The sequence below is a fragment of the Pogoniulus pusillus genome, chromosome 23 (assembly GCF_015220805.1).
Source record: "Pogoniulus pusillus isolate bPogPus1 chromosome 23, bPogPus1.pri, whole genome shotgun sequence".
Classification (NCBI taxonomy): domain Eukaryota; kingdom Metazoa; phylum Chordata; class Aves; order Piciformes; family Lybiidae; genus Pogoniulus; species Pogoniulus pusillus.
The window spans coordinates 2,144,234-2,168,967 of record NC_087286.1 but is presented as its reverse complement, the minus strand read 5'-3'; the positions used below and the strand labels follow the sequence as shown (position 1 = coordinate 2,168,967).

Sequence of the window (24,734 nt, the reverse complement as noted above, 5' to 3'; positions counted from 1 at the left end):
CTCCAGTCTAACCCTGCTCTGCCTCAGCTACAAACCATTGCCCCATGTCCTGTCTCTAGACATGCTTAAGGAAACTCCCTCTGCAGCCTTTCTGTAGGATCCCTTCAGCTAGTGGTAGGCAGTTCTAAGGTCCTTCTGGAGTGTTGTTTCTCCAGGCTGAGCACCCCCAGCTCCCTCAGCCTATCCTCATAGCAGAGGTGCTCCAGGTCATCTTTGTGGCCTCCTCTGGACTCACTTCACCAGATCTGTGTCCTTATGCTGGGGCCACCAGAACTGGAGGCAGGATTGGAGGTGAGGTCTCACAGATCTTCACTGTCTAAGAGTCTAATTCTTTAAGTCAGCGCCAGTGGGTGTGCAGGGACCTGCTTCCTGCCAGGACCCCAGAGATTCCTGGGATGCAGAGGCAGCTGACCGTATTGTGCTGCTTGGAGTTGTAATGGCAGCTTTAAGTTGTCTGTAGAAGCCTGGAAATGGCTCTTGCAGGATGATCTTTTGCTGCAAGGGAAAATGCTTTGCTGAAACCTGACTTAAGGCTCTTCATAACCTGGGCTTTTCAGTTGTGGTTGTGTTAGGCAAGGAAACTACATGACAGCTTTTAACAGACTCATGGATTGTTCTCTTTACTAAGAGAAAATGCTTATTTGTCAAACTAAGTCATGGTTTGGCATGTTTGAAGGTTAGATTTTAGAAGACACCATCAGGAACTATGTATCCAACTCAGCTCTCAGCAGAGCTGTAGAGGGCTCAGCTACTCACCTCTTTCAATTAATCAAATGGAAGCTGAAAAAGAAAAAAATTAAGTATAACCAACCTGGATTATTAAGTAAGAATCATAGAATCAGGCAGGTTGGAAGAGAGCTCCAAGCTCATCCAGTCCAACCTAGCACCCAGCCCTGCCCAAGCAACCAGACCATGGCACTAAGTGCCTCAGCCAGGCTTGGCTTCAACACCTCCACCACGCACAGAGACTCCACCACCTCCCTGTGCAGCCCATTCCAATGCCAATCACTCTCTCTGCCAACAACTTCCTCCTCACATCCAGCCTAGACCTGCCCTGGCACAACTTGAGACTGTGTCCCCTTGTTCTGTTGCTGCTTGCCTGGCAGAAGTGCCCAACCCCACCTGGCTACAGCCTCCCTGCAGGTAGTTGTAGACAGCAATGAGCTCTGCCCTGAGCCTCTTCTTCTGCAGGCTGCACCCCCCCAGCTCCCTCAGCCTCTCCTCACAGGGCTGTGCTCCAGGCCCCTCCCCAGCCTTGCTGCCCTTCTCTCAACACCTGCCAGCACCTCAACAGCTCTCTTTACTTGAGGAGCCCAGAACTGGACACAGTACTCAAGGTGTGGCCTGAGCAGTGCTGTGTACAGAGGCAGAAGAACCTCCCTTGTCCTGCTGCCCACACTGCTCCTGAGCCAGCCCAGGATGCCATTGGCTCTGCTGCCCACCTGGGCACACTGCTGCCTCCTCTTCAGCTCCTCTCTGCCAGCACCCCCAGCTCCCTCTCTGCCTGGCTGCATGATCAGAGAACAAGTAGGGCAGCCAGATGCCTTGTTTATCACCACAGACAGACAGTACATGAGTAAACAGTGCGTTGTAACTAATGACATCAAAAAGATAACACAGATTAGTCCCAAACATCTCTGCTGTTGTTTCCTGTGACTTGCTGACAACTTGAGACAACCTTCCATCAGAAAGCAAGAAGCAGTGGTAAGGTTGTGAGTGTCAGAACACTGTGCCACTCCCTGAGTCATGCCATAGCTTGGAAGGGACCTTAGAGATAATTTAAGTCACTTTCAATCCTGTAGTGGCCTACTTATTTTTCAATTTATGAAGTATTTGGTCTTTTTCACCACAATTTTTAATACAGAATCAACCAGGTTGGGAGAGGCCTCCAGGATTGTCCAGTCCAACCTATCACCCAGCCCTATCCAATCAAAGAGGCCATGGCACTAAGTGCCCCATCCAGGCTTTGCTTGAACCCCTCCAGGGAGGGGGACTCCACCACCTTCCTGGGCAGCCCATTCCAATGCCCAGACCCTAACCCTAACCCCTAAGGCTAACCCTAACGCTAATGGACAAACCCTAACCCCTAAACCTACCCTAACCCTTAACCCTTACCCAAACCCTAAACCCCAACCCTCACCCCTAACCTCAACCCCTAACCCTAACCCCTAAACCTACCCTAACCCTTAACCCTTACCCAAACCCTAAACCCCAACCCTCACCCCTAACCTCAACCCCTAACCCTAACCCCTAAACCTACCCTAACCCTTACCCAAACCCTAACCTCTAACCCTAAACCCTCAACCCCAACCCCTAACCCAACTCCTAACCCACACCCTAACCCTAAACCCTAACCCTCACCCTAACCCAACCCCTAACCCTCACCCTAATCCAAACCCTAACCCTAATGGACTAACCCTAACTGCTAAACCTACCCTTAACCCTTACCCAAACCCTCACCCCTAACCCTCACCCTAACCCAACCCCTAACCCTCATCCTAACCCTTAACACTAACCCGAATGGACTAACCCTAACCCCTAAACCTACCCTAACCCTTAACCCTTGCCCAAACCCTAACCCCTAACCCTAAACCCTAACCCCAACCCCTAACCATCAACCTAACCCTAACCCCTAACCCTAATGGACTAACCCTAACCCCTAAACCTACACTAACCCTTAACCCTTACCCAAACCCTAACCTCTAATCCTAAACCCTAACCCTCAACCTCACCCCTAACCCCAACCCCTAACCCTCACCCTAACCCCTAACCCTCACCCTAACCCCAACCCCTAACCCTAACCCCCAACCTCCTAACCCCAACCCCCTAACCCTAACACTAATGCGCTCACCCTAACCCTAATGGACTAACCCTAACCCTACCTTTGTCTTTTGTTCTCCACCAGCTCTAAGTTATGAACAGAGAAAGTGTTTTCAGTCTAATTTAAGTGCTTCAATAGTAGGAGTTTTTATTACTGCTTAATAACTGTGGGCTTTTTTTTTTCCCCCCAATGAAACAGCAATTTCAAGGGCTAAGTGTTCCTGTTCTTGAGCACCCAAAACTCCAGGATGTCCTGTTAATTCCTGTCATTGGACCCAGGTTTGCAATTTTCAGTCTTCAGCTTTAAAATGGCCTAACACATGTTCTGCTTGGGGATTTCTTGTGTTAAAGAGTGATGCTAATGAATGTCTCTAAGTGAAGTACAAAGTCTTTTCTATTAAGAACTAGTGGACAGTCCATGTCCTAACCAGGTCAGAGTTTTAGTCCTTAAAAAACAGAATCAGAGAGTTGCCTTGGGTTGAAAAGCCCTTTATGGTCATCCAGCCCAACCATTGTCTAGGTCTACCAAGGCTGGTGCTAAATCATGTCACTCAGCACCACATCTCTGCCTCTTTGAAACACCTCCAAGTGTGGGGATTCAACCACCTCCCTGAGGAAAGATGTAAGAAAACAGGTGGCAGAGAGAAGAACCAAACATCTGTGGTGCAATATAGAACTATAGTGAAATGTAGACATGGTTTTCTCCCACTGGAATCAAGCCCAGAGCTTGATCAATAATTGTTGGAGTGAGTCCAGAGGAAGCCACAATCACAGAATCAAGCAGGTTGGAAGAGACCTCCAAACTCTGGATTGTCCAGTCCAACCTAGCACCCAGCCCTATCCAGTCAACCAGACCATGGCACTAAGTGCTTGAACACCTCCAGGCACAGTGACTCCACCACCTCCCTGGGCAGCCCATTCCAATGCCAATCACTCTCTCTGACAACAACTTCCTCCTCACATCTAGCCTAGACCTCCCCTGGCACAGCTGTGTCCCCTTGTTCTGTTGCTGGGTGCCTGGCAGCAGAGCCCAACCCCACCTGGCTACAGCCTCCCTGCAGGCAGCTGCAGACAGCAATGAGCTCTGCCCTGAGCCTCCTCTGCTGCAGGCTGCACACCCCCAGCTCCCTCAGCCTCTCCTCACAGGGCTGTGCTCCAGGCCCCTCCCCAGCCTTGCTGCCCTTCTCTCAACACCTTCCAGCACCTCAACATCTCTCTTGAACTGAGGGCCCCAGAACTGGACACAGCACTCAAGGGGTGGCCTGAGCAGTGCTGAGCACAGGGGCAGAAGAACCTCCCTTGTCCTGCTGCCCACACTGCTCCTGAGCCAGCCCAGGATGCCATTGGCTCTGCTGCCCACCTGGGCACTGCTGCCTCAGCTTCAGCTACTCTCTACCAGTATCCCCAGGTCCCTCCCTGCCTGGCTGCTCTCAGCCACTCTGTCCCCAGCCTGTAGTGCTGCTTGGGGTTGTTGTGGCCAAAGTGTAGAACCCTGCCCTTGGTCTTGTTCAGTCTCCTCCCATTGGCCTCTGCCCACCCATGCAGCCTGGCCAGGTCCCTCTGCAGGGCTCTCCTCTCCTCCAACAGCTGCACAGCTGCTCCTAGCAGCTCCAGACACCTCCAGAATCATCCAGTCCAACCTATCCCCCAGCCCTGTCCAGTCAACTAGTCCGTGGCACTAAGTGCCTGGGGAACACCAGTAGTGACAGCTGCCAGCTGGATGTGGCACCAGTCACCACCACAAGGATGATCTGCAGCATCTCTGCTAGGAGGACAGGCTGAGACAGCTGGGGGTGTTCAGCCTTCAGAAGAGAAGATGCCAGGGAAACCTTCTATCTGCCTTCCAACAGCTGAAGGGATCCCACAGGAAGGCTGCAGAGAGACTTTTCATGAGGGTGTCTAGGGACAGGCCAAGGGGAATGGTTTGAAGCTGAGGCAGAGCAGGCTTAGACTGGAGCTTATGAAGAATCTCTTCAGTACCAGGATGGTGAGAGTATGGAACAGGCTGCTCATGGAGGTTGTGGCTGCCTCCTCCTTGGAGTTGTTCAAGGTTGGACTGGATGAGGCCTTGAGCAACCAAGAGGTTGAGAGGTGTCCCTGCCCATGGGAGGACAGAGTGAGGCCCTTTCCAACCTGAGCCATTCTATGATTCTATGAACAATGCAGAGAAGATTCCTGAATCACTTTCATCCCCTGTAAAATGATTTACCTTAAGGTATGCTTTAATATTTGCCATGTCCAATCTATGTCTGTCCCTCCCCTCTGGGCTGTCTTTCTTGTTTGAATTCACTGCCACATGTATTATTCAAAATGTCTTGTTCATAGTGAAGAGTGACAGCAGATTCCATCTCCTGCTGAGCTAGAGACTGCTCATCAAGCAGTACTAATATGTGAGTGCTGTACACTCTAAACCAGCATTTAGTCCTTTTATTTCTTGTTCATTCATTTCATTCTCTCTTGTGGCCTCCTTTCCTGAACACTCTTCTCTTTATATTGAGGTCTGTTTCCACTTTAGTAAGTCTGAGTAACAATCTTCTTCACCATTCTCACTGGCAAAGGTCCTTGCATTGGGTTTTATGTTTATTACAGAAGGGCTTAGCAGTTGTTAAAGACCAAAAAAATCACTTTACAATCATCTGGGCTAGGAAAGCACAGAGGAGTATTTCACAGAGTTATCAGGGCTGGAAGGGACCTCAAGGATCAGCCAGTTCCAACCCTCCTGCCATGGGCAGGGACACCTCACACTTGATCAGGTTGCTCAGAGCCACATCCAGCCTGACCTTGAAAACATCCAGGAATGAGGCTTCCACCACCTCTCTGGGCAGCCTGTGCCAAGGTCTCAGCACCCTCCTGGGAAAGAATATCTTCCTAATGTCCAGTCTGAATCTGCCTTTCTCTAGCATGGATCCATTCCCCCCACTCCTGTCACTACCTGACACCCTAAAAAGTCCCTCCCCAGCGTTCTTGTAGCCCCCTACAGATACTGCAAGGCCACAATAAGGTCTACTCTGAGCCTTCTCTTCTCCAGACTGAACAGCACCAACTCACAGCCTGTCCCCATAGCAGAGCAACTCCAGCCCTGTGAGCATCCTCGTGGCCTTGCTCTGGACATGCTCCAGCCCCTCCAGACCTTTCCTGTCACAGGAGCTCCAGAACTGGACCCAGTGCTCCAAGTGGGGTCTCAACAGAGTGGAGCAGAGGGGTAGAATCCCCTCCCTGGCCCTGCTGCCCACACTGCTCTTGCTGCAGCCCAGGCTCTGGTTGGCTCTCTGAGCTGTAAGCATGCATTGGCAGCTCACATTGAGCTTCTCATCCACCAGCACCACTGCAGCATAACTTCTTTGGAATCCTGTCAGGTTCATACCAGTGGCAGAGTGTGTCAGAATCTGCTTTACTTTGAGAATTGGTTTGCTTGGGCTCTTTCCTTTGATTCCTCTGGGACTAACATAAACCTTCTCAATGCAATATTGTCAGGGAGGGTATTCTGCCACCTGTGCTGATTGTGGTGGAGGGGAGAAAGTAATTGGTGGGGAACACCACCAGTGCCAGCTGCCAACTGGATGTGGCACCATTCACCACCACTCTCTGGACTCTGCCTTCCAGCCAGTCCTTGACCCAGCACAGAGTGAATCTGTCCAAGCCAGGAGCTGCCAGCTGTGCCAGGAGCTTGTTGTGGCAGATGGTGTCAAAGGCTTTGCTGCAGTCCAGGCAGACTCCATCCACAGCCTGCCCCACATTCACCAGGCAGGAACCTGATCATAAAAGGAGCTCAGGTTGGTGAGACAGGACCTGTCCTTCCTAAACCCATGCTGGCTGGGCCTGATCCCTTGGCTATCCTGTAGGTGCTTTGTGATGGCACTCAAGATGACCTGTTCCATGCCCTTGCCTGGCACTGAGATCAGGCTCACAGGGCTGTAGTTTTCTGGCTCTTCCTTACCACCCTTCCTGTGGATGGGATCACATTGGCAGCTTCCAGTCTTCAGGGACCTCTGCAGTGAGCCAGGACTGCTGATAAATGATGGAGAGTGGCTTGGCCAGCTCAGCTGCCAGCTCTCTCAGCACCCTAGGATGGAACCCATCCAGTCCCATGGACTTGTGAGGATCCAAGTGTCTCAGCAGGTCCCTTACTTCTTCCTCATGGATTAGAGGGGGACTACACTGGACCCTGACTCCATCTGCCAGCTCAGGAGGCCACTTGTCCTGGAGACAACCTGTCCCACTAGTGAAGATTGAGGCAAAGGTGTTAAGCACCTCTGCCTTTTCCTCATCCTTTGTCACTCTATTCCCCTCTCCATCTAACAAGGACTGGAGCTTGTCCTTGGCCCTTCTCTGCCATTCATGTATTTATAGAAACACTTTTTATTTCCCTTGACAGCTGTGGCAGCCTAAGCTCCAAGTGGGCCTTGCACCCAGCAAACATGAGCTGGGCATGGGGGACTTATGAAACCACTGTTGGACAACCTGGGCCCTGGGCAGGCCAGGCTTTGTGGCACCAGGCCTACTGTGTTTCTTTGTGCTTGTTTATGTGTTTGCCTCTGGTTTGGGCAGAAAAACATGTCCAGGCAAGACAATCACAGTGTCAGAGTATCACCAAGGTTGGAAGAGACCTCACAGATCATCAAGTCCAACCCTTTAGCACAGAGCTCAAGGCCAGACCATGGCACCAAGTGCCACGTCCAGTCCTGCCTTGAACAGCTCCAGGGACGGCGACTCCACCACCTCCCCGGGCAGCCCATTCCAGTGTCCAGTGACTCTCTCAGGGAAGAACTTTCTCCTCACCTCCAGCCTAAATTTCCCCTGGCACAGCCTGAGGCTGTGTCCTCTTGTTCTGGTGCTGGCCACCTGAGAGAAGAGAGCAACCTCCTCCTGGCCACAACCTCCCCTCAGGTAGTTGCAGACAGCAATGAGGTCTCCCCTGAGCCTCCTCTTCTCCAGGCTAACCAATCCCAGCTCCCTCAGCCTCTCCTCGTAGGGCTGTGCTCAAGGCCTCTCCCCAGCCTCATTGCCCTTCTCTGGACACGCTCAAGCATCTCAATGTCCCTCCTCAACTGGGGGGCCCAGAACTGAACACAGCACTCAAGGTGTGGTCTAACCAGTGCAGAGTACAGGGGCAGAATGACCTCCCTGCTCTTGCTGGCCACACCATTCCTGATGCAGGCCAGGATGCCACTGGCTCTCTTGGCCACCTGGGCACACTGCTGGCTCATGTTCAGGTGGGTATCAATCAGCACCCCCAGATCCCTCTCTGTCTGTCTGCTCTCAGCCACTCTGACCCCAGCCTGTATCTCTCCATGGGGTTGTGAAGCAGTTTCCCCAAGGGGTTTGTGTTGTTTGGTTTGGATTATTTTTCTTTTCCTGTGTGCTTTTCTTTTTTAACCTTGAACTCTCTGTGGTGTTTTTAGGAGGGATTTGCAAAAACAGCCATCTGAAGTCATCGTTGGAGCCCAGTGTGGCTATGCAGTGCTTCGAGGAGCACATGTTTATGTCCCTGGAATAGTGTCCACCTCGAGATGTAAGAGTTCTCTAAATACACTCAGATCAGTTTTTAAAAGGATGGCAAAACAATCAGAGACTCATAGAATGGTTTGGGTGGGAAAGGACCTCTGAGGGTCATCTATTTTCACACCCACTACTGTCAGCAGGGACATCCTCAACTAGATCAGGTGTCCCAGAGCCCCATCGAGCCTCACCTTGGATATCTCCAAGGATGGGGCCTCAACTCCCTAACTGGGCAACATGTTGCAGCGTTCAGCACCCTCGTGGTGCAGAACTTGTGCCTCACATCTGCTCTTCTGTCATTTCAAACCATTGCCCTCGTCATAGAATCACAGAATCAGGTTGGAAGAGACCTCCAAGCTCATCCAGTCCTACCTAGCACCCAGCCCTGTCATCCAGGCTGTGGCACTAAGTGGCCAGTCTTGTCTTGAACACCTCCAGGTGTGGCACTTCCACCACCCCCCTGGGCAGCCCTTCCAATGGCAAATCACTATCACTGCAGGTCTTTGCAAACAGTCTCTCTGCAGCCTTCTTGCAGGCCCCCTTCAGATACTGGAAGACTGCTCTAAGATCTCCCTGGAGCTCTGTCTTCTACAGGCTCAACAACCCCAGCTCCCTCAGTCTGTCCTCATAGGACAGGTGCTCCAACCCTCTGGAATTGTTCAAAAAAGGCCTGGATGAGACACTTAGTGCCATGGTCTGGTTGATTGGATTGGGTTGGGTGCTAGGTTGGACTGCATGAGCTTGGAGGTCTCTTCCAACCTGGTTGGTTTTATGATTCTGTGATTTTTATGGCCTCCTTTGGACCCACCCCAGCAGTTCCATGTCCTTCCTGTGTTGAGGGCTCCAGAGCTGGATGAAGCTTTCTCACCCCTTGGTGCCAGTTTCCAGTAATTAGTGACATCATTTTCATTGTCTCTTCCCAGGTGAAATTAGTCTTCTGGTTGTCTTTTATTGTAAATCACAGAATGATAGAATGTTAGGGGTTGGAAGGGACCTCCAGAGATCATCCAGTCCACCTCCCTCACCCCCCAGCCAAAGCAGGATCACCCAGGGCAGGTCACACAGGAACACATCCAGGTGGGCTTGGAAAGTCTCCAGAGAAGGAGACTGCACAATCACTCTGGGTGGCCTGCTCTAACAGTTGTGAAATTTGGTGGATGAGACATGATTTAACAGAGATTGATATTTGCACTCCACCTCTTGGGTACCTGAACCAGTGATAAGCTGGAAGTAAAAGAGGCCTCTGGCCTGGAGCAGAAATAGTGTGGCCAGCAGAGAAGTGATTGTCCCCCTGGACTCACTAATGGGGAGGCCACACCTTGAAGGCAGTTTTGGGGCTCTCACTGCAAGAAAGGCATTGAGGCGCTGGAGCAGGTCCAGAGAAGGGCAACAAAGCTGGTGAAGAGTCTGGAGAACAGGGCTGGGGAGCAGCAGCTGAGAGATATGGGATTGTTTGGTCTGGAGAAGAGGAAGCTCCTGTAGAGACCTCATTGCTGTCTACAACTCCCTGAAAGGAGGTTGCAGTGAGGCAGGGTTGGGCTCTTCTGCCAGGTAACAAGGGATAGGAGTAGAGGAAACAGCCTCAAGTCTGAGGGGATGGTTAGGTTGACTCTTAGAAGAAACTTCTTCCTCAAAAGGGTTCTCAGGCACTGGAACTGTCTGCCCAGGGAGGTGGCTGAACCTCCATCCCTGGAGGTGTTTCCAAGAGGCAGAGCTGTGGTGCTGAGGGTGATGGTTTAGCACCAACCTTGGCAGAGTCAGAGAAGGGTTGGACTGGATGATCCTCCAGGTCTTCTCCAACCAGAGTGTTTCTGTAATTCTATGGTTTCAAGCATCATATTAACCTCAAAATTTCTCCTCCTTGTGCAGTTCTGAAAGCTGGAGATCTGGTCTCAGTCTATTCAGATATTGAAGGCAAATGTAAAAGAGGAGCCAAAGAATTTGGAGGAGTCAAAGTTTTCCTTGGGAATGGGATTTCAGAAGTCACTCGCAGCGACATCTTCAGTTCAAGTGGCCCAGTGAAGTAAGATCCAGGCTAAGTGAAACCTGCCCCTACAGCTTTGCAAGGGGAGGGGAGAAGATGTGAAGACACTTAGAGGTGTTCTGTCCCCTGTGTGCAACCGTAAGATGGCTTTGGCAGAGAGCACTGGGATTGGAGAAGCATTGAGGCTAGCACAGAACTGTGCCTCCTGCTGTCTCCTGTGGCTGCCCAGTGAGGGTAGTGGCTAAATGATGGCAGCTGGGATTAAAACACTACACCAAGTAGTAGTTTTTTAGTGCTAGCCCAGATACCAGTTTGCTTGAGAGGTAGGAGGGGAAAAAAGGGGAGCCTTCTTGACTTGAATAACGTGGAACATCTATCCTCACTGTGCTAAAACTGCCTTTGAGTGAAGTGTCCTGCACCCCTTTCCTGTTTGGGTAGCTCAGAAGTGCAGTTTTGTCTCTTACAAATATTTGTAGAGTGATTTTCTGGTTTTATTCCAATTGGTATCCTTAAATCTAGTTTGTGCCTTTCTTTATATTCTCAAAGCTTGGGTTAGATCTCTGTTTGTCTAGGGTACAAAAATGACCACTTTGCTTTATGCAGTTTATGAGGCAGGAGTGCCTTTTGGTTAGGATTTACCCAACTTAGTGATGAGATCTAAAGGAATAATCTGATTACAACGTTGCTAATAGGTTTCCTTGTTCATTTGTAAAGAGTGCTCCAAGTTTCTATTTCATAGAATCACAGATGTTAGGGGAAGGGATCTCTAGAGATCAGCCAGTCCAACCTCCCTACCAAAGCAGGATCACCCAGAGCAGGTCACACAGGAACACATCCAGGTGGGTTTGGAAGGTCTCCAGAGCAGGAGACTCCACAACCTCTCTGGGCAGCCTGCTCCAGTCCTCCAGCACCCTCACACCAAACAAGTTGCTCCTCATGCTGAGCTGGAACCTCCTGGGTCCCAGCTTGTACCTGTTGTTGCTTGTCCTGTCCCTGGGCAGCACCACCCAGAGCCTGGCACTTCATCCTGACCCCCACCCCTCAGCTCTTGAGAGACATTGATCAGATCCCTCTCAGCCTTCTCCTCTCCAGCCTAAGCAGCCCCAGGGCTCTCAGCCTTTCTTCACAGCAGAGCTGTTCCAGTCCCTTCATCATCCTCATAGCTCTCTGTTGGACTCTTTCCAGCAGGTCCCTGTCTCTCTGGAACTGGGGAGCCCAAACTGGGCACAGTATTGCAGCTGTGGTCTCAGCAGGGCAGAGCAGAGGAGGAGAAGAACCTCCCTAGCCCTGCTGGCCATGCTTGTGCTTAATGATTTTAATGTAATGCTGTTAAAAATCACCCATCTGAGCAGCTGAACTGTTGTGTTCTCCTGTTTTTCAGTGGCCTGGGCATCAGAATGACAGAGCCTGTCTACCTCAGCCCTTCCTTCGACGGTGTGCTCCCGAGGCTTTTGTTCCTACAGGTATGCTTCTTGCAAAAGCCAAAGTCTGTGCTGTTTGCAGGCTGCACACCCCCAGCTCCCTCAGCCTGTACTCACAGCAGAGCTGCTCCAACCCTTGGGCCATCCTTGTGGCCTCCTCTCGATTCACTCCAGCAGCTCTGTGTCCTTCTTCTGCTGGGGACACCAGAACTGGAGGTGGTATTCGAAGTGGTGCCTTACAAGAGCAATGGGGCAGAATTACCTCTCTTGCCCTGCTGGCCACACTCCTGATGCAGCCAGCAGGGTTGAATTGTCCCTGTCTCTTTTCATGACAGAACTTGCCTTCTGTGGTTGTGAGCCATGTTTTAAACCCTCAGCCAGGAGAGAGAATTCTGGATATGTGTGCAGCCCCTGGAGGGAAAACAACCCATCTTGCAGCATTGATGCATGACCAGGTAAGAGGAGTCACTGAGCATTCTCTGTCTTGGTGAACAAGTGTGACCACTGTTGGGTTGTATAGGTCACTTGGTTTAGCTGTCAGAATGCACAGATGGCTCACAGCAGCAGACCATTAATATGTGAATGTTCTGCTTCCCAGTGTATTTTCCTTCATGTCAGCTTCAGTGAAAGAGGCACAGACTCTTCAGCAGATTGTCACCAGCACATCGAGAAGCTTGTTTGCTGCACACTGACCTGCTGAAGAAGTTCTGATTTTAGCTTTGAAATTGATTTATTTCTAATGGAAGAATTCCTAATGTGGAATGCAAAGTTACACAGGAATGTGCTGGAGTCATAGAATCACAGAATCAAGCAGGTTGGAAGAGAGCTCCAAGCTCAGCCAGCCCAACCTAGCACCCAGCCCTAAGTGCCCCAGCCAGCCCACCTCCAGGGATACAGCGACTCCACCACCTCCCTGGGCAGCCCATTCCAATGCCAATCACTCTCTCTGCCAACAACTTCCTCCTAACATCCAGCCTAGACCTGCCCTGGCACAGCTTGAGGCTGTGTCCCCTTGTTCTGTTGCTGCTTGCCTGGCAGCAGAGCCCAACCCCACCTGGCTACAGCCTCCCTGCAGGTAGCTGCAGACAGCAATGAGCTCTGCCCTGAGCCTTCTCTGCTGCAGGCTGCACACCCCCAGCTCCCTCAGCCTCTCCTCACAGGGCTGTGCCCCAGGCCCCTCCCCAGCCTTGCTGCCCTTCTCTCGACACCTTCCAGCACCTCAATCTCTCTCTTCAGTTGAGGAGCTCAGAACTGGACACAGCACTCAAGGGGTGGCCTGAGCAGTGCTGCGCACAGGGGCTGAAGAACCTCCCTTGTCCTGCTGCCCACACTGCTCCTGAGCCAGCCCAGGATGCCATTGGCTCTGCTGCCCACCTGGGCACTGCTGCCTCCTCTTCAGCTCCTCTCTGCCAGCACCCCCAGCTCCCTCTCTGCCTGGCTGCTCTCAGCCACTCTGGCCCCAGCCTGTAGTGCTGGAGAATCATAGCCTGTATTTGTAGAATCACAGAATGGTTTGGGTTGAAAGGGACCTTAAAGATCATCTAGTTCCGACCCCCCTGCCATGGGCATGCACACCCTCCATGAGACTAGGTTGCTCAAGGCCTCATCCAGCCAGGCTTTGAACACCTCCATAGCTCAGGCATCCACAGCCTTCCTGGGCAACCTGTTCTGGTATCTCAACACCTCCATAGTAAAGAACTTACTAATGACCAATGTAAACCTCCCCTCTTCCAGTTTCAGTATAATCTCTCTTGTCCTGCCTAACAAGCACCTTTAAAAAGTCCCTCTCCAGATTCCCTTCCACTGTAAGTTGTTCTTGGAGCCTTCTCTTCTCCAGGCTGAACAGACTTGACTCTCTCAGCTCATCCTCATGGAAGATGTTCTCCACCCCTCTGACCATCTCTGTGGCCTCCTCTGTCCCACTCCAATAGTTTCATGTCCTTCTTGTGTTAGGTGCTCCAGAGCTGGACCCAGTACCCCAAGTGGAGTCTCACTGTTTTCTCCAGATGTCTTTCAAGAGCTCAGTGCTGGCGTGGGCCAGATGGGGAGGACCTTGTCTTTCAGCTTCTCAGAGGCTCTCAGAAGGACTTACCTGTGTCCACACTACAGCACATGTGCAGCAAAGCCACTGATTTAGCAACAGATCCAACCTGGAAGCACAGTCAGATGTTTGTACACGTGGTTGGATGTTGATAGTGAAGAAGCAGTGGGACATGGTCATTGAGTGCTTCTGTAAGAGGCCATTTAGCTCACAGCAGCTAGAGGCTTATTTTTCACTTCTCACTGCTATACCTAATGTGGTAATCAGTCTAGAGCTTGTCTTTACTGGCACAGGCTGCCCAGGGAGGTGGTTAAATCTGCATTGCTGGAGATGTGGTTTCAAAGAGGCAGAGATGTGGTGCTGAGGACCATGGTTTAGCCCCAGCCTTGGCAGAGTTAGAGAACAGTTGGACTGGATGAGCTTAAAGGTCTTTTCCAACCAAAGTGATCTTAGGATTCTATAAAACTCCCTTGCCAGGAGGTAGACATTGGCAGCTAGCATAGAGAATGACTGTGCCAAGCAGCTGGTGCCAGTCAGAATGCACACAGCTGCTATCAGCCTGAGGTGGGTATCATGGAAAAGATGAGTGGACAAGGACTGCTGCAGTGTGGATTTAAGAATAACAAACTCCTGTGGGTAAAACTAAGCCTCAGTCATTGCACTGCTGATGGAGGGGGCTCAACCCAGGCTCTGCACATCCATGGAATCCCTCTGCTTTTGACAAAAACTTGGGCCTTTTTTTTTCAGGGTGAAGTAATAGCCATGGACAAGGTGGCTAACAAGGTCAAAAAGATGAAGCAGAATGCTGAGCTGCTCCAGCTGAAGTGCATTAAAGCCTTTTGCTATGATGGAACAAAGGCACTTGCAGCTGAGGAGAGAGAGGCTGGACAAGGTAAACAGCTTGGGTAGTGGCAGCTTTCAGAAGAGAACAGTTACCAGTTTCACAGTGAGAGTATTAAATGTGCCACAAGTCTGCAAGTCCCTGAAATCCTGGCAGACAGCTGAACTGCTTCAGCACTGTGGATGGCCTTTTGTTTTCTACTCCCTTGTGGTTAGCACGAAGCAATGACAAAACTCACCCTGTCTGTTGATAGGCTCAAAGGGAATGCATTCATCTCCCAACTAACAGCACAGACTTCAAGCCTCTTTCAGGATAACTTTTAACCCTATCCTCTGAATTGTTTGGCTTAGTCTGAGCAGAAGATGCTCTGTGCAGAATGACTCAGCCTGAGAATCCTCATCGGGCCAATGAGGTTATTGAGTCCTGTTCAATGTCTTTATTGATGATCTGGACGAGGGGATTGAGTCCAGCATCAGTAAGTCTGCAGATGACACCAAGCTAGGAGCAGCTGTGGAGCTCTTGGAGGGTAGCAGAGCCCTGTAGAGGGACCTGGCCAGGCTGGATGTGTGGGCAGAGGTCAATGGGATGACATTTAACAAGGCCAAGTGCAGGCTTCTGCACTTTGGCCACAACAACCCCAAGCAGCACTACAGGCTGGGGCAAGAGTGGCTGAGAGCAGCCAGGCAGAGAGGGAGCTGGGGGTACTGATAGATATTACGCTGAAGCGGAGGCAGCAGAGTGCCCAGGTGGGCAGCAGAGCCAATGGCATCCTGGGCTGGCTCAGGAGCAGTGTGGGCAGCAGGACAAGGGAGGTTCTTGTGCCCCTGTGCTCAGCACTGCTCAGGCCACTCCTGGAGTGCTGTGTCCAGTTCTGGGCCCCTCAATTCAAGAGAGATGTTGAGGTGCTGGAAGGTGTTGAGAGAAGGGCAGCAAGGCTGGGGAGGGGCCTGGAACACAAACCCTATGAGGAAAGGCTGAGGGAGCTGGGGGTGTGCAGCCTGCAGCAGAGGAGGCTCAGGGGTGACCTCATTGCTGTCTACAACTACCTGAAGGGACATTGTAGCCAGGTGGGGTTGGGCTCTTCTGCCAGGCAAGCAGCAACAGAACAAGGGGACACAGCCTCAAGCTGTGCCAGGGCAGGTCTAGGCTGGATGTTAGGAGGAAGTTGTTGTCAGAGAGAGTGATTGGCATTGGAATGGGCTGCCCAGGGAGGTGGTGGAGTCTGTGTGGCTGGAGGTGTTGAAGCCAAGCCTGGCTGGGGCACTTAGTGCCATGGTCTGGTTGACTGGATAGGGCTGGGTGCGAGGTTGGACTGGATGAGCTTGGAGGTCTCTTCCAACCTGCTTGATTCTGTGTTTCTATGATTCTATGAATTGTTTGGCTTAGTCTGAGCAGAAGATGCTCTGTGCAGAATGACTCTGCCTGAGAATCCTCATCTGGCCAATGAGGTTATTAATACCTAACCCTCAGGAGTGCTGCAGGGTTGAGTCTGGTGATGTTTGTTCAGCTGTTCGGGGGCAAGTTCTATAGAAGCAGAGTGGATTATTTTAAGTTCCCTTCCTTTGCTCTTCTGAAGGGCTGTGTTTATGATACTGGTTCTGTTCCCATGATGGAGCAATTGAAATGGTAGCTGCTGGCTTGGTTATTTTTAGTTTGTTGTGCCAAGTGTGCTGTTCTCTCTCTATTTTATCCCAGTCGCTGCTTAGCCCAAGTGGGAAGCAGGTTGCATAATTCACCTTCCTTGTCCCTGTGCCTTGAAGTTATTCTTACTCTGGGGGAATAAAGATACCTTCTTATAGTCTATTGTGCACATAAATACTGTAGGTGGTGTGTAGCACTTAGAGAGATGAAGAAGAGCCTGCTGTAAGATTGAGAGGTCAGGAAGGCTTTGCTTTATTCTGTACCTTCCTGCTGGATTTCAGAGCAGAGAGTGAGAAATCACAGATTCATGGACTCACAGAATGGTTTGGGTTGGGAGGGACCTTAAAAGATTATCCAGTTCTAATTCCCCTGTCATTGTGCAGGGACACCTCCCACTAGCCCAGGTTGCTCAAGGCCTCATCTGACCTGGCCTTGAACACCTCCAGGGAGGGGACAGCCACAACCTCCCTGGGCAACCTGTGCCAGTGTTTCACCACCCTCACTGCAAACAACTTCTTCCTAATCTCCAGTCTCAATCTGCCCTCCTCAAGCTCTCTTCTGTTGCCACTCATCCTGGCACTCCAAGCCCTTGTCAAAAGTCCCTCCCCAGCTCTCCTGTAGCCCCCTTCAGGTAATGCAAGGCTGCTCTGAGGTCTTCCTGGAGCCTTCTCTTCTCCAGGCTAAACAGCCCTGTCTCAGCCTGTCCCCATAGAGGAGGTTCTTCAGCCTTCTAATGATCTTTGGCCTCCTCTGGACCCACTCCAACAGCTCCATGTCCTCTTGTGTTGGCAACACCAGAACTGACCACAGAGCAACTCATTTTGTAGTGCTGGAACGAGTTGGGGAGCAGCAGTATGAAGTCACTGGCTTGTCTTTTGTGACCTATGTTTAGCATTTGAGGAACAGAAGGAGAAAAGGAGGCAGAACACAGAGAGGGCTCCCTTCTTTAGTGGCTGTTCACATGTATGGAGGCCACTTTTGTCTTGCTGACGTCGAGCTGGAGATTTCTCTCTAGTGCTGAGGCAACACAAATGTTTGGGATGTTGAGCCAGTGGGATTCAGCTGGCAGGAGAGGCACTGCCTGTCCCAGATCCATGTTCCCTCAGCTCCCCAGGTGATCCTCACAAATTGTTCCTGTCTTCACAGCCCCTGTTCTGCTGTGGAGGGAGCAGGTGTGAGCCAGCAGGGTTTGTCATATTTCATCTTGCTATGAAGTGCAGATGCACATGCACCAGGAGAATTAGACAAATGCTCCTGTACTTACTATGTGAGCCATTCTTAATGGTTAATTGCAGACTTCTCTCAGTGAAGGATCACAGAATCATAGAATCAGTCAGGTTGGAAGAGAGCTCCAAGCTCAGCCAGTCCAACCTAGCACCCAGCCCTGGCCAAGCAACCAGACCATGGCACTAAGTGCCCCAGCCAGGCTTGGCTTCAACACCTCCAGCCACAGAGACTCCACCACCTCCCTGGGCAGCCCATTCCAATGCCAATCACTCTCTTTGCCAACAACTTCCTCCTAACATCCATCCTAGACCTGCCCTGGCACAGCTTGAGACTGTGTCCCCTTGTTCTGTTGCTGGGTGCCTGGCAGCAGAGCCCAACCCCACCTGGCTCCAGCCTCCCTTCAGGTAGTTGTAGACAGCAATGGTATATGAGAAGGGCTGAGAGCCCTGGGTCTGGTTGGTCTGGGGAGAAGGCTGAGAGGGATCTGATCAATGTCTCTCAATAGCTGAGGGGTGGGGGTCAGGGTGAAGGCGCCAGGCTCAGTGATAGGACAAGGAACAACAGGTACAAGCTGGAACCCAGGAGACTGCAACTCAACATGAAGAGAAACTTGCTTGGTGTGAGGGTGCTGGAGCTTGGCACAGTCTGCCCAGAGAGGCTGTGGAGTCTCCTTCTCTGGACACTTTCAAGGTCCCTCTGGATGTGTTCCAGTGTGACCTGCGCTGGGTGATGCTGCTCTGGCATGGGAGCTGGACTCTGGAGATCCTCTCTGACCCCTGCCATTCTGTGATTGTTGGAGCTCCCTTAACTAAGATTTGAGTTTCCTGGGAGATGAAATCTACCAGCAGCAGTGCTGAGCCTTGCCTGCAACTGAGCTGACTTTGGCAGATGCTAGCTGCAGAACACAGCTGCTCCAAGGAAGCACTACCAGCTGGGCCTTTTCTGTGGTAAAGTCTCAAAGAAAGGAACAGCCACAAGAGAGATGTGGAGGTGCTGGAGCGGGTCCAGAGCAGGGCTAGAGAATAAATCTTATGAGGAGCAGCTGAGGGAGCTGGGGATCATAGAATCATAGAATCAAACAGGTTGGAAGAGACCTCCAAGCTCATCCAGTCCAACCTAGCACCCAGCCCTATCCAACCAACCAGACCATGGCACTAAGTGCCTCATCTAGGCTTTTCTTGAACACCTCCAGGGACAGTGCCTCCACCACCTCCCTGGGCAGCCCATTCCAATGCCAATCACTCTCTCTGACAACAACTTCCTCCTAATATCCAGCCTATATTTCCCTTGGCACAGCTTGAGACTGTGTCCCCTTGTTTGGAAGAGGAGGAGGCTGAGGGGAGACCTCTTTGCTGTCTACAACTACCTGAGGGGACGTTGTGGAGAGGCTGCTGCTGGTCTCTTCTCACAGGTAACTGGAGACAGAATGGCCTCAAGCTGAGGCTAGGAGGTTTAGATTGGACATTAGGGAAAGGTTTTTCATGGAGAGAGTGGTCAGGGACTGGAACGAGCTGCCCAGGCAGGTGGTGGAGTCACCCACCCTGGGCATGTTTAAGGGTGGTTTGGCTGTGGTGCTTGGGGCTATGGTTTAGGGTGAATCTTACAGAGTAAGGTTCTGGGTTGGGCTTGGTGGTCCTGAGAGGCTGTGCCAAGCTGCCTGTGTCTGTGATTCTGTGATGCTGTGATTTCAGACTGCTAACTGCCTTTTGCAGAAGGACCTCCATTCTTGCCAGAGTCATTTGATCGAGTTCTTCTCGATGCTCCATGCAGTGGGATGGGACAGAGACCCAACATGGCTTATCCCTTGACTCTGAAGGAAGTGACCTCTTACCAGCCCCTGCAGCGCAAGCTTTTCACGGTGGTAGGTATCAGGCGTGGAGCAAATGAGCTAAAGTGGACATGAATGCTTCTGCTGCATGAAACTCCAGCCTGAAAATGATGCCACTTTTTCCCTCCCTAAACAAAGAATAGCTTTAGGAGCCAGTCAACCCTTCAGGTCCACACCTTGAGTGCTGTGTCCAGTTCTAGGCCACTCAAGTCAAGAGAGATGTTGAGGTGCTGGAAGGTGTCCAGAGAAGGGCAGCAAGGCTGGGGAGGGGCCTGGAGCAGAGCCCTGTGAGGAGAGGCTGAGGGAGCTGGGGGTGTGCAGCCTGCAGCAGAGGAGGCTCAGGGCAGAGCTCATTGCTGTCTGCAGCTGCTTGCAGGGAGGCTGTAGCCAGGTGGGGTTGGGCTCTTCTGCCAGGCAAGCAGCAACAGAAGGGGACACAGTCTCAAGTTGTGCCAGGGGAGGTCTAAGCTGGATGTTAGGAGGAAGTTGTTGTCAGAGAGAGTGATTGGCATTGGAATGGGCTGCCCAGGGAGGGGGTGGAGTGGCCGTGGCTGGAGGTGTTGAAGCCAAGCCTGGCTGGGGCACTTAGTGCCATGGTCTGGTTGATTGGATAGGGCTGGGTGCTAGGTTGGGCTGGCTGAGCTTGGAGCTCTCTTCCAACCTGGTTGATTCTATGATTCTATGATCATATCTGTTTCTAGGCATAGTCAACACACTGGAGCATGGCAGAGGCAGATGTAAGCCACAGTAAAAAACCTTTGGATGTTTTTTTTTATTCCTTCCAAACCCTCAAGTTTAATTTATGATAATCAGATGGAGCAGATTGAAGTCTTTTCTCTGCAGCAGCACAGACTCTTGTGGATTCCCTGCACAGAGCTGCTGTGAAGCACTGTGTGGGGTGTGAGCTGCAGGACACAGCCAGCAGGCCACGCTACAACCTCACATGCCAGCAGGAGTGTGCTTAGGCTGATGCTGCAAGAGAAGATTCCATGAATCTTCTAAATCTGCATTAGATGTGTTCAGAGTGAATCACAGCTTGGAAAGAATCACAGAATCAGTCAGGGCTGGAAGGGACCACAAGGAGCAGCCAGTGCCAACCCCCTGCCATGCCCAGGGACACCCTACCCTAGAGCAGGCTGCACACAGCCTCAGCCAGCCTGGCCTCAAACACCTCCAGCCATGGGGCCTCAACCACCTCCCTGGGCAACCCAGTCCAGCCTCTCACCACTCTCCTGCTCAGGAACTTCCTCCCCATCATGTCCAGCCTCACTCTCCCCACCTCCAGCTTTGCTCCATTCCCCCCAGTCCTGCCACTCCCTCACAGCCTCAAAAGTCCCTCCCCAGCTTTTTTGTAGCCCCCTTCAGATGCTGGAAGGCCACAAGAAGGTCACCTGGGAGCCTCCTCTGCTGCAGCCTGCACAGCCCCAACTCTTTCAGTCTGTGCTCACAGCAGAGCTGCTGCAGCCCTCTCAGCATCCTCCTGGCCCTGCTCTGGACACTCTCCAGCATCTCCACATCCCTCTTGTAATAGGGGCTCCAGAACTGGCTGCAGTACTCCAGGTGGAGTCTCAGCAGAGCAGCACAGATGCAGCTCCCATGCCAGTCATGTGGAAACAGTTGATATGTAATAAAACTGTTCAGAAATTGATGTATCTATGGTTGGCATCAGGTGATGGAAGCAGAACTGATCTGCCTGGCATATGCAGAGCTACCCAAATAACAACTCTTGCAAGGTCAATCATCTCAGTGGCATTAATAAGCTGCAAGAGCTAGAGTGATGGTTTGGTGAGAAGGATCTTGGTACTCCATGGGATCTCTTACTGCCTGAGAAGAATGAGCATCCTAATGCCCATCTGCAAAAGAAATAATGAAGTGCTAAGTTTTAATGTTCTTGCTAATGGTTTTGTGTTGCTTAATATGAAAGTGGCTGCCTTTAAAACTCAGCTGTTGTGTTGCTGATTCCTCCCTGCAGGCTGTGCAGCTGCTGAAGCCAGGAGGAGTTCTGGTGTACAGCACATGCACCATAACGCTGTCAGAGAATGAGGAGCAAGTTGCTTGGGCCCTGAAAACTTTTCCATGCCTCCAGCTTCAGCCACAGGTAACAATATTCCCAGTGTACTTCACACAGTCCATGGAGGTCCTCTTGGCACAGGCTCTGTTTCCTAGCTTGGCTGAGAAGCAGGGTAGGCAGCAGGGCCAGGAGGGGATCATGCCCCTGTGCTCAGCACTGGGCAGGCCACAGCTCGAGTGCTGTGCTCAGCTCTGGGCCCCTGGCTGCAGGAAGGACACTGAGGGGCTGCAGCGTGTCCAGAGCAGGGCAGCCAGGCTGGAGAAGGGCCTGGAGCAGCTGGGGCTGAGCAGGGGCTGAGGGAGCTGGGGGGGTGCAGGCTGGAGCAGAGCAGCCTGAGGGCAGAGCTCATTGCTCTCTGCAGCTGCCTGCAGGGAGGGGGCAGTGAGCAGGGGGCAGCCTCTGCTGCTTGCTGCCAAGGGCCAGGAGCAGAGGAGATGGTTCCAAGCTGCCCAGGCAGGGCAGGCTCAGGCTGCACCTTAGGGAATCTTTCTGCCCTGGAAGGCTTCTCAAGCATTGGCAGTGTCTGCCCAGGGCAGTGCTGCAGTGCTGCAGCCTGGAGGTGTTGCAGCAGCCTGTGGAGCTGTGCTTGGGGCCATGGCTTAGTGCTGAGGCTGCAGTGCTGGGGGGAGGCTTGGGCTGGGTGAGCTCAGGGGGCTCTGCCAGCCAAGGATACTCTGTGATGCTGCCAATAAATCTCTTTGCCACTGCAGACAATTTTAACTGCTGAGGATAGAAATAACAGGGATTTCTGAGGCTCTTTTAATCTGCTTTCAGCTTTAATTGAGCTTCGTGTAGGGATCTTTAAGTAGCTTCCCACTGTGTCCTGAGGTTGTTTTGACTGATCCAACAGGCATGTAAAACACAACAGGGATAAAGGATGGCTTAGGTTAAAACTCTCCTGCAGTTGTCCTTTAATGCCTATATTTGGTTCTCTTTTTTTTTTGCATATCCACAAAAGAGGTGAAAAATGTTGAATTAGTGCCACTGACTTGCATAAAGGATGGGAGAGAAATGGACAGAGCCTTGTCTTGTGAGGAAGGAGGATTTTCTGTCTATGGCAGCTGTGCAGGAATGAGGGAACAGATTGGTTTCAGGCTCACTCTCCCAGGGATGTTCCTTGTCTCTTTTGGAGTCAGTGCCTGCCATGAAGATGTCTGGGAAGAGGGAATGTATAGGAAGATACTGGAGTATTTTATCACAGAATCATAGCCTGGTTGGAGTTGGAAGGGACCTTAAAGATCATCTAGTTCCAACCATGGGCAGGGACACCTCCTGCTAGACCAGATTGTTTAAGGCCTCATCCAACCTGGCTTTGGCTTGGAGCCTCCACAGCTTACTCTGGACAACCTGTTCCAGTGCCTCACCATCACATGGGGAAGAATTTCTTCCTTGTGTCTGATCTAAATCCAGCATCTTCCAGGCTGAAGCCACTGCCCCTCCTCCTGTCACTGGCTGTACTTTATGCCTCTCAAAAGCATCTCTTACTTTTATTTGCACCTTGAGTTTATCATTAGACTGTCTGCATGCCTACATGTGATGAGCTGGATGGGTTATTTATCACCATGCCTCTGAGGAAAGGGAGGACTCTGATAGCTCTTTAGCTTGCTTACTCACTGTGTGATGACTTATATCTGCCTTAAGATGCATCTTAGATCTTGAGTCTAAAAACTACCTTCAGTAGGTGTACACTGAGAAGTTCTTTAACAGAACTGAAGCTTGTCCCAGCAGCTCTGCTGTGTTGGAGTTCTTCTGCCTGCTTTCTCACTACCTATTGACTAAGAACTTTTCAGTTCTGGCTGTTTCAACAGAGGTTAAAGGTTTTACCTCACAACACAGACTCTCCTTGGCAGAATGGCAAAGCAAACCACAAGCCCCAGTAATTATCCTGCAGGATTAATTCTGCTGTGCTGCTTTCAGCAGCATTGCCAGCCCTGAGCAGAGCCCTGGTTTGCACACACCCCAGTGCCCTCTCTGAACAGTCAGCTTTCTCTGCTGCACTGTATTACAAATGACAGTGAATTGTTTGCCCACAGATCATCCCTAGGATCCCCCAGCAGTGTGAACTGAGGTGGTCTTTGCCAGTGAACAGGAAACTGGAGACTAGAGTCACAGGATCACAGCACATTAGGGGTTGGAAGGGACCTCCAGGGATCATCCAGTCCAACCTCCCTGCCACAGCAGCATCACCCAGGGCAGGGCACACAGGAACACAGCCAGGAGGGGTTTGGGAAGTCTCTACAGCCTCTCTGGGCAGCCTGCCCCAGGCCTCCAGCACCCTCACAGGGACAAAGTTTCCCCTCCTGTTCCCATGGCACCTCCTCTGCTGCAGCTTGCCCCCAGTGCCCCTTGTGCTGCCCTTGGCCACCCCTGGGCAGAGCCTGGATGCATCCTCCCCACACTGCCCTGCACAGCTTTAGCTCAGCACTGAGGGCAGCCCTCAGGCTCCTCTGCTGCCAGCTGCCAGCCCCAGCTGCCTCAGCCTGGCCTCACAGGAGATGCTCACTGCCTGCAGCAGCCTGGGGGCTCTGGGCTGGGCTCTCTCAAGCACTTCCCTGAGCTCCTTCTTGAGCGAGGGCCCAGAACTGGACACAATATTGCAGGTGTGGCCTCAGCAGGGCAGAATGTAGGGGGAGGAGAACCTCCCTCTGACTTCTAACCACAGCCCTTCTGATCCTGCCCAGGCTGCCCTTGGCCTTCTTAGCCACAAGGGCACATTGCTGGCTCCTGGGCACCCCTCTGCCCATGGTCCCTCTCCTCTGTACTTCTCTCCAACCTATACAGGTCCATGGGGTTGTTCTTTCCCAGCTGCAGGACTCAATGCTGTCCTTGTTGGATTTCATTCCCTCTCTCCCTGCCCATCTCTCCAGCCTCTGCAGGTCTGGCTGGATCGAAGCACAGCCTGAGGGGTGTCAGCCACTGCTCCCACTTTGGTGTCATCAGCAAACTTGCTGCCAGTTGACTTACCTCATGGATTTCCCATATCCTTTGGTCTGTCAGTGGACAGCTCCTTATGTACCCTGTGTCCACTGTCTCCCACTCTCCCAGTTTGGCAACAGGGCCTGGAATCAGGCCGGGTAAGGAAAGAACAGGAGATGGAACCACAGGTGTTGCTCTGGTAGGTGCAGCTCACCAGAGGGCAGCTGGTCCTTTGTGCAGACTTCTTGGGGCTTCACACAGCAGATGCTGTGGATAACCTCACTGGAAGGGAAAAGGCAAAAGTGGAGGAAAACTCTGGTCTGTGAGCAAGTTGGTGGAGCCCACATGACTGTGCTGCCTGCCTTTCCATCCTCACTTTGCTACCCCTGCCTGCTTTTGGCTGCTGTTTTCTCTCCATTTGCCACGGACACCTCTTTTTACCACT

The 24,734-nt window shown here is 51.8% G+C and overlaps 1 protein-coding gene and 1 long non-coding RNA gene across 7 annotated transcripts in view; one reads left to right on the top strand and one right to left on the bottom strand.

The window, feature by feature from the left end:
• The window catches only part of NSUN6 (NOP2/Sun RNA methyltransferase 6), a 42,493-nt gene that overhangs the window by 7,093 nt on the left and 10,666 nt on the right, over window positions 1–24,734 (top strand). For all 6 annotated transcript variants that reach the window (XR_010306530.1, XR_010306529.1, XR_010306528.1 and 3 more), the window contains 8 exons: window positions 3,020–3,099; window positions 8,223–8,332; window positions 10,189–10,342; window positions 11,685–11,766; window positions 12,060–12,179; window positions 14,513–14,657; window positions 19,187–19,335; window positions 21,275–21,400. Coding sequence is in view for 3 of the 6 variants with exons in the window: in XM_064162351.1 (XP_064018421.1) it covers window positions 3,020–3,099; window positions 8,223–8,332; window positions 10,189–10,342; window positions 11,685–11,766; window positions 12,060–12,179; window positions 14,513–14,657; window positions 19,187–19,335; window positions 21,275–21,400 (966 nt within the window). In the remaining 3 variants the exon portion in view is untranslated. The remainder of the gene's footprint in view (window positions 1–3,019; window positions 3,100–8,222; window positions 8,333–10,188; window positions 10,343–11,684; window positions 11,767–12,059; window positions 12,180–14,512; window positions 14,658–19,186; window positions 19,336–21,274; window positions 21,401–24,734) is intronic.
• On the bottom strand, window positions 594–24,665 carry LOC135185556 (uncharacterized). Its single transcript, XR_010306531.1, has 2 exons — window positions 24,338–24,665; window positions 594–780 (listed from the first exon to the last, which is right to left on the bottom strand). It is a non-coding gene; the product is annotated as an uncharacterized LOC135185556 (long non-coding RNA).